Genomic DNA, 9,543 nt, shown 5'->3' with positions numbered 1-9,543 from the left:
AATTAAAAAAAAAAAAAGAAAGATTCATAATAAGGGGAAGAGATAACAGACATAAAATGCAGCCAGTCTTTGGATTTTCTTTAAACCTTATCTCAGACACACCAGTGGGTGTCTCAGGCCTAGATTCATTGATGATTCCATGTACAAGTGCAGGATGGTGATCTGTAGCTGAAGGCGACACATGGGGTGGGGGTGATAATTAAGGGGTTTTAGTGAAAAACATTAAATATTCACAGAAATGTGATATAGCCACCATTTAAAAAGCTAAGTAGCCTGGCCAGTGTGGCTCAATGGTTGAGCCGTGACCTATAAACCAGGAGGTCACAGTTCAATTCCCAGTTTTGGGCTTGATCCCGAGTTGGGGGTGTGCAGGAGGCAGCCCATCGATGATTTTCCCTCATCATTGATGTTTCTCTCTTCCACTCTGAAATCAATAAAAATATATTAACAAAAAAAGCTAAATTTATAATAGAGTACAAACATTAGGAGAGAGATGTTCCTATTAGATCACACTAAAATATTACACTATGGGACAAATTGTATTAGACTAACAGTAAGATTTAGAAAAGAAAACTGACAAATATATTCCAGCTAAGAAGAGCAGCAGTAAATTTGTTAGGAGTAGTCTGAATTTAAATTGTGCCTCCACTATTTATTAGCTGTAAAAGTACGGGCAAGCTGCTTGACCTCTTCCGTTTTCACGGTCTTTGTTGTGAAATGGGGCCAACAGTATCCACCTCACTGTAAAGACTCTGAAGATGTTAGCACTTACTGATTCATGTGCGGATCACTTAAAGGACTGACAAAGGTGTCACTTAAAAACAGAAGCCAGGGCATGAAGGAGGGCAAGCTTTAAATAGCTAAAGGGCTGTGGAAAGGAGAAGGTATATGTCTGGTTAGACAACAGCAAAGAATAAGAATATTTGCTATCCAGAAAATAGGGGGCTAAGAATATATATAAAATATATGCTTGCTGAAATCTTTTAAATGAAGAATAATCATAAAACACATTAAAACGGTTAACTACAAGGGGGGGTGGCATTACCACAAAGAAAGTACTTGAACTGATTTAAAACATCGTAATTTGACTATATAAATAAAAGTAGTAACAAAAGCCAGTGTAGAAAATGATTGCACACATTTTCTTTTCACTTCGTTTGAAGAACATGCCTGTGAAATAAGTATTACCTCAATTTCACAGAGAGGAAACTGTGGTTCAGAAAGGTAAGTAACTTGTTGAGGTCACATCAATGACGAGCAGTGTGGAAAGTTAAACCTGGCTTTTCTGCTAACCATACGCATCTCTCCACGGTGTCTCTGCCTGACATCCTCCCTGTCTTGAGTTCCTTCTCACCTGGGCCTATGACACCTCCTCCTCCACCAGGGCCCAGATGCTTTCTTTCACTTGGTAAAACAAAAGCAGGAGCTGTAGTGTAATTTGTTTTCATTTAACTAAGAGCCAAAATGCAGGCTGGAAATGCTTTCTTCTCTTTATAATCAATTTTTCTTTGGGGAATTTTTACTATTTTTGTCTTAGAAAATGCAAATGTTTCACAGGTCCTAAACCCTCAAGAGTTTTAAGGGCAGCACACAACACTTGGTGATACAATGCTAAGTGAGAACTGTTTGAGCACAACCACACTTGCTTTCATGGGAACAGAGGCGTGTCCACAGGTGGTATGGAAATCACTCGCTTCACAATGGGAAACTACATACTAAGTTAAGTCAAATGCAATCTTTTATAATTTGTGATACATATTCTTAAAAATTAAAGTTCATTACCCAGTGAAACCATTCTACATGTTAGACTTAGAACATGCCCATCACTACAACGTAATTTATAAAGGGATAAAATATTTATTTCTCTACCACTGAGTCTGGACATTAGCAGTACCTGATTAGTATTTTTGATTGGCATGTAGTTCTCATCTTCTTTTTCTTCGGAGCAGTGACGGGTTTTCTTCTTGTGTTTTTTACTTGTGTGTGAGTGACTTGACTTAGAGTCTTCTGACTGCTCCTCTAATATAAGATCATACTTTGCACTGCAGCAGCTAGTTAAGGACAAGCGTGAGAACGAATACTAGTAATACATCAAAACCTAAGAATCTAGCCCTAACCGGTTTGGCTCAGTGGATAGAGCGTCAGCCTGCGGACTCAAGGGTCCCAGGTTCGATTCCGGTCAAGGGCATGTACCTTGGTTGCGGTCACATTCCCAGTAGGGAGTGTGCAGGAGGCAGCTGATGGAGGTTTCTCTAACTCTCTATCCCTCTCCCTTCCTCTCTGTAAAAAATCAATAAAATATATTAAAAAAAAACAAAAAAACCTAAGAATCTAGTGAACAAAGGAGACCAAAAGGTTAAAGGTAACTTTTTAAAATAAAAGCATCTTACAAGTATAGTTTATTTCTAAAACAAAATGGATTCATTTTTTTTCATTACATAGAAAAAGTGGAAAGAACTCTGATTGTATATAGGCAGTTAACAATTATAAGTGGGCAGAAATTATGGAGGGGGAAATATAATATCCACAAATTAAAATATAAGTATCTAAAAAATAAGGAAACATTTGTCAATAATGAGAAAACCTAAACTTAGAAAATGAGGCACATGTTTAACTAGAAAAAATTAAGATCATACAAACTCCAAAGCCAGAAAAGCTACATAAAAGGTACATTCATGTAACTCTTTGTTCTGAGCAAATTAGCTCACCTGATAGGAGGAAATTTAGCAGTGCATGTCAACAGTTACTATGCTTAAATTCAATTAAGAATTTATAAAAATTCTGTGGTATTTCAGAGGGAAGGTGGAGGTGGATGGGAAGAGAGCAACCAAATAACTTGTATGCATATATGCATAACCTATGGACACAGACAATAGGGTGGTGAAGGCCTAGAAGGCGGACTGGGGCAAGTAGAAGGGGTCAAATGGGGGAAAAAGGGGAACAACAATAAAGATTTAATTGTAAAAAATTAAATTAAATAACAAGTTAAATGAACAAAGGAATACATAATAGGATTATTTTTAATGATAAACTAGGAATAACAAATAGCCTAGTAATAATAACTATAGATTCAATTATATTGTAGTACTTCGACATGATATTTTATAAAAGAAGTTATTAACAATGATAAATTAATGCTATGAAAAACCTGGGAAGGTATTTCTGAAAAATTAAAAGTGAAAAAAGCTCAAAGCAAAAACCATATATATCATACAGTGATTATAAGTTTACATAGATCAAATCTTGAAGGAACAAGAAAAAATAAATATCATTTGTCCAGATGGTAGAACAATGACTGAATTTTTTAAATTCCACATAAATATGTTATAAAAATAGTGATTATGTTTTAATTCAGAGATAGGTATTTTCTCTAATATAAATAAAACTAACCCATGTCTTAGAATAAGAGAAAATATAAAACTACTACAACCTCTGCTGAAAATAATCTCAATTTTGAGGAAGGCTAGAAGAGTGGTTTTCAAAAGAAAGCTTATGAGGAAGCCCCGCACGCAGGGCTATTTTAGAGGCGTGGGGGCCTAGAGCAATCGCAGACCCACTTCCCTAGGGACCAGAGTGTCCCATCTGTTTCCACAATGCCACAGTCTTTGCTTTCCTCAGGGGTGACTCACTTCTACCTCAGATTAACCAGGAAACCACTGCACCTTTTCACTTTCATTAGATGGCTAAAGATGCCTAGTGAGCCTGCGCTGTCCTATTATTACTCTATTATCTCTTACTTCTTTTCTCCTTTATACTATGGCATACCATATCACACTGTTTCCAGGATACCTTCTGGATCTTCTCCTTTTTCAGATACAAATTCAATAGTCCTTGCCTATGATTTCATCTTAGTGTGTAGCTTTTCACATGCTTCTCCCTCTGTCCAAAAGGCTTTAGAGAGGTGTTTTTCAAAATGCTGGTCATGATCCAGCAATGGAGTGCAAAGTCTATTTAGCGGGTCACAGCCAGCATTGTTTAGTAACATAAAATAGGAAACAGAGTGCAGGGTCAGACTCATGAATTTCCTTTTTCTTGTTCAATATTCCGATTGAGGATAATTAGCAGTGGATTAGACCAGGACATGTCTGTCTTCTCCATCAACTTCAAAAGCCTAAAGCAGGCACTGTTCACTGTAATTGCTTAAATTTAAATTCATTAAACATGTGGTTAGTAGCTATACAAGGCAGTGGAGACATAATTGGTTTCCATCACTGTACAAAGTAATATTGAACAGGACTGGGCTAGAGGTTTATCCTCAAACATGCCTCATTTCCTTTCTTCACTCTTAGTAAGCTATCATCTTGAATTCAAAACACTGTAACACTACATATTCTTTCTTCTCAGCTTGAGCTAATTCTATGGGGGAAAGACGCCTGCTTCTATTTTATACTCTATGACTGTACTTCCTTTTATTTGTCCTACACATTCCTTTTCTTCCAGCTGCAGTTACTAGTATTTATCCTAAAATTAACTATAGCTAATTTTAAAGATTTGATAAATCTCAACTGTATTTCGTCCATACCTTTCATGATTTTAAGATTTCAATCATATCCTCTCTGATGTTTCTTTTCAGGCTAAATCTTAGCTCACTGTTTGGTCTGTTTGCAAGTGAAAGCCTCTCCTCATGCTGATTATGTCGGCATACATACTGCAGACTTTACCCACTCTAACCTCTAGAATGCTTTATCTATTGTAAACAACCAACACTGCTTTAAAAATCTATCCTATATAATAAAAGGGTAATATGCAAATTGACCCTAATGGCAGGACCGACTGCTCGGACACGCACTGACCACCAGGGGGCAGCTCCTGCATTGAATATCTGCCCCCTGGTGGTCAGTGCGCTTCCACAGGGGGAGCACTGCTCAGCCAGAAGCCGGCTCATGGCTGGCCAGCACAGTGATGGTGGCCGGAGCCTCTCCCACTTCCACGGCAGCGCTAGAGATGTCCAATTAATGGCTTAGGCCCACTCCCCGCAGGCCTAAGCCATTAGTCGGACATCCCCCAAGGGCTCCCAGGCTGCCAGAGGGATGTCTGACTGCCAGTTTAGGCCTGATCCCCCAGGGAACAGGCCTAAGCAGCCTGTCAGAAATCCCCCAAGGGGTCCCAGACTGTGAGAGGGCACAGACTGGGCTAAGGGACCCCCCACTCGAGTGCACGAATTTTCATGCACTAGGCCTCTAGTCTATAATAATAGAAGTGTAATATGCTAATCAGACTGGACGTCCTTCTGGACGACCTTCTGAACAAAGCCAGGGCTGTAAGGGAAGCCCAGGTCCTGGGTGTCTGCCGGTGGCAGGAGGGAATGACCAGACAACTGGCCGGTAGCTATGGAGCGCACCAACCCAGACCTTGCTGCTGGGGCCCTGACAGCCCCGAATCTGGTTCACCTGCACCCCAGACCCAGACAGGAGAGAGGAGGGAGCCCGATTCCTCACGGAATTGGCCATTGGTTAGCTTGCTGCTGGGGCCCTGACAGCCCCGAATCTGGTTCACCAGCACCCCAGACCCAGACAGGAGGGAGGAGAGAGCCCAATTCCTCGTGGAATAGGCTGTGCCTTACCTTGCTGCTGTGGCCCTGTGAGCCCTGTCCCTTCCCCCGTCCAGCTGGCCCCCCTGATGAACCCCAATGGCGGGGGGGCAGCCAGCCAACCTCCCGCAGTCCCTTCCCCAGCTGGCCAGCCCCCCAGATTGGACCCAATTACTGGCCATGCTGAGAGATCCCACCTGTGCACAAATTCGTGCACCAGGCCTCTAGTAAGTACATAACCGTCAGCCCAATATTCATCTTTCCTTGATGACTACTTGGAAAAGAAATGTTCCATATACAGTATAGGAAAAGAGAACCCCTAAAACACCAACAGAAACTAGAAAACAAAGAAACCATTAAAGAATGAATCCCAAAAGAAGTAAGCTTTACAATGTGTGGAGTGATAAATTTATAATGAAAACATCAATGAAAAATTAAAATGACATAATATGAACAGTATGTTTCATTGCTCCTTACTTGTCTCAACCTAAAACTTGGAAAAACCTAAATAAAATGGTCAAGTCAAAGAATTTCTTTAATCCTATAGAAGTCACCTCTTGCACACAAGTGAAGCCCAACATGTATTTGTTGCTAGACTGACAATGTACTAAGCAGAAAGAAGCAGCCTAATTATGAAAGGAACAACAGGATTTTGTTGTCCACATATTCACCATCTCCAAAGTTAACTATCCAAGGAAGGTTAGCACAAAGGATTTGGTTAGCTAAAATAAAGAAATTTCTGACTATGAGGAATTTAAAATATTGCAATTATATAGAGAAAATATGAATCTTACCTGAAGATCTTCTGCGAATAAGTATTAACTTTAACCTAAGAGTAGGGAGGGAAAAGAAGGCTAAAGATTTATTTCAACCCTAACTTTCTCCATATAATAGAGAATACACTGAAAAAGCAAAGTATATATATAAGACAGTAAAAAGAGATAAACATAATGACTCCTTCACAAACCATCTGGCTTAGGGACTTTTCTACAGCCTTTGTGACTTTTTATAACATTTTGCACAGTACTCAACACAGAGTGTATGGTCAACACATATTGACTAACTGCTTCCTGTGAAGGATACTCCTGTTTGGGCTTTACTTTATCTTTCAGAACCAAATTAGATGATTTATCCTGTTCCTTTTCATACTCTTTGAAATCACTCTTGGTATATCTTCCACCTATTTATCAAAAAAAGAAGAAAAAACTTAGTAAGAAAAATTCCCTAATTAATCAAGAACAGAAATTACTTTATAAGAGGCATAATATACAAGAGTGATTTTATAAGTGGCATATATATCAGGGGCTAGAAAAAGGCTGAAAAGAGAACAAAAGAATCATAATAATTATTCTCCATTACTATTTTAACTGGTAGCCATATGCTGCCACCTAATGAAATACATGAATATTACAACACCATACTTTCAAATCCTAAACAACACAGTGCATACATATGTTCACTGGAAAATAATGCAGTGTTTAAGTAAAGCCATTATATCCATGAGAACATTAGATCCAAGGGAAGTTAAGGGTTTGGGACTTGAGTCTGAGATGCCAGAAACTTACAAGTTTGGAAGAAGTGAGGCTTTAAAGACCTATGATCTGTCAAAAGAAACATTGTCCCCAAATCTCAACAGAGCACCAAGTAGATAGGGGACAGCAGGATGTGTGTAGAAGTTTGCTGAGAGATGCGAGATGGGGGGATTGGTGTCTCTGCTTTAAAATTCTTGCTTAAGAGCACCTTTATTCCTCCCAAGAGCCCAAAATGAAATCAACAATGATCTCTTCAGAAAAACAGGACCTATTCCTAATTCCTGACTGGCCTACAGTGGCAGGGCAGGAAAGGAGAGAGCATTCCATGCAGCCTCACTACTCTCAAGCCTAGTCTCCTGCCAGAGAAGGATTCAGCTCCTACCCATGGCCCAGACCTGCTGGCTGCCCTGACTTTCCTGTCTCCTCCACAGAAATGAGGAAATGCTTCTAATGGGAGGGCTTCCTACAGAAGGGCCCAAGACTGAATGTACAAGTAAAGTAAACTGGGGGCACACAGGGAGGTGTTTTGATTGTATATAAAATATATACAGGGAAAGACATGAAATGAAAGGAAATTCTAAACATAAAACAAACTTTAGGCAAAACATATTAGGGGTTTTGCATCTAGAAGAACCAAACTACCTCAAACAATAATTGGAAAAATGTCATGCCTGAAGTGGGTAATTCCAAGTAATTTATAATATAGTCAAACATAGAAAATATATTAATCATCAGTTTAAAATACACACACACACACACCACTCTATCTTAGATTTTAGGAAACAGCAATGTAAAACCATATAGGGCAGGAGTTTTATCAAAGAGCATTTCTCCAAATTAAGAGCACTAAATCAGGGGACACGGACACACACACACACACACACACACACACCATGGAAAACAGAACGGGAAAAAAGAAAATAAACCAACATACCTTTTCCTTTCCATTTAACCTTTGCAACAGACTGGCTAAAATCCACATGTATTCTTCTGTCATCTATAAGTACATTGTCCATTTTGAAGAATGCTTTCTCACAATCTTCTTCCTATAGTTATAAAAAAAATTGAGCATAAATGTTCCTATACATTGGGATCCTGACTTAAAAAAAAAAACACTGATGCCTGAGTTCCTTTTTTCCTTCTCGATTTCAATGTAATTGGTCTGGGGTGCAAACCTGGGCATCAGGATTTTTCAAAGCCCTCTAGGTAGTTCAAATAGGCAGCAATGCTAGAACCACTGCTTTATAGACCACACTTGGTGCTAAGCTGATCTTGTATCTTGTATGGTTGTTTATCATCATTTTCACACATGTTCTGTGTCCCCAACATGAATGTATTTTATATGGCAGCTTTCTTTCCAGGGTGCTTTCCAAGCACTCAGTAAACATTTGCTATGACTGCTGCTGTTGAAATTGATGGTTTACCAGTGGTTGGCAAACTGCGACTCGTGAGCCACATGCTGCTCTTTGGCCCCTTGAGTGTGGCTCTTCCTAAGCCTTAGGAGTACTCTAATTAAGTTAATAACAATGTGCCCACCTATATAGTTTAAGTTTAAAAAATTTGGCTCGCAAAAGAAATTTCAATCGTTGTACTGTTGATATTTGGCTCTGTTGACTAATGAGTTTGCCGACCACTGGTTAGCCAATCTGCGGTGGGGCTCAGGCATCAGTATTTTTGATAAAGCGCCTCATGTGATCTTACTGTGCTATCAAGGTTGAACATCACTAGGGTGGCTCCTACAGCTCCAGCTGATGGTTGCTCTGGAGAAATTGGGGAGGAGTGCCAGATGTTCTGATTTTTGCAGAAGAAACTTAAAACCCAGATTTTCATAATGTGTTGTCAACAAATTTAGATTTTTGAAAAAACTGTGTGCAAACAAAATAAACCACATTTCTGCAGGCAAAAAACAAAACAAAACAAAAAAAAAACACAACTAAATCTTTATGAAAATTTTTCAGAATACTGAAAATACAAAATATGTTGTTACAAAAATGAAGATTTGAATGCTTACTACAACCAAGTGCTATTAAATTATTTGCATCTATTACCTCAATTAACTCTGATGACAACTGGATGAGGTACTATCTATTATTATCTTATATTTTCTCAAAGAGAAAAGAGAAATTAACAAAGGTACCCAAGTTGCCAAAGGTCACACAGTTGGCAAGGGTGAGTCCAAGATTTGAACCGAGGCAGTCCAATTGTAGTGGACATACATATACTTACCAATTGTCTTTTTTTTTTTTAACATGTTTTTTATTGATTTCAGAGAGAGGGATAGAAACATCAATGATGACAGAAAATCACTGATCAGCTGCCTCCTGCACACTCCCTACTGGGGATCGAGCCCACAAGCCGGGCATGTGCCCTGACCGGGAATTGAACAGTGCCATGACCTCCTGGTTCATTGGTTGATGCTCAACCAGAGCCTCTTCTGCAGGGCACCAAATGTCTTATCTAAATCCACAAACCCTTTTAGTA

At 39.2% G+C, this 9,543-nt stretch overlaps 1 protein-coding gene across 1 annotated transcript in view; it reads right to left on the bottom strand.

The window, feature by feature from the left end:
• Positions 1-9,543, bottom strand: part of PPIL4 (peptidylprolyl isomerase like 4) — a gene marked incomplete at its 5' end in the record, with an annotated part of 24,776 nt that overhangs the window by 3,943 nt on the left and 11,290 nt on the right. The window contains 3 exons of the mRNA XM_015559517.1: positions 1,895-2,042; positions 6,614-6,710; positions 7,997-8,108. Coding sequence (XP_015415003.1) covers positions 1,895-2,042; positions 6,614-6,710; positions 7,997-8,108 — 357 coding nt within the window. The remainder of the gene's footprint in view (positions 1-1,894; positions 2,043-6,613; positions 6,711-7,996; positions 8,109-9,543) is intronic.

Source organism: Myotis davidii, unplaced genomic scaffold (assembly GCF_000327345.1).
Source record: "Myotis davidii unplaced genomic scaffold, ASM32734v1 scaffold1534, whole genome shotgun sequence".
NCBI classification, from domain to species: domain Eukaryota; kingdom Metazoa; phylum Chordata; class Mammalia; order Chiroptera; family Vespertilionidae; genus Myotis; species Myotis davidii.
This window is presented reverse-complemented; position numbering and strand designations above follow the sequence as displayed.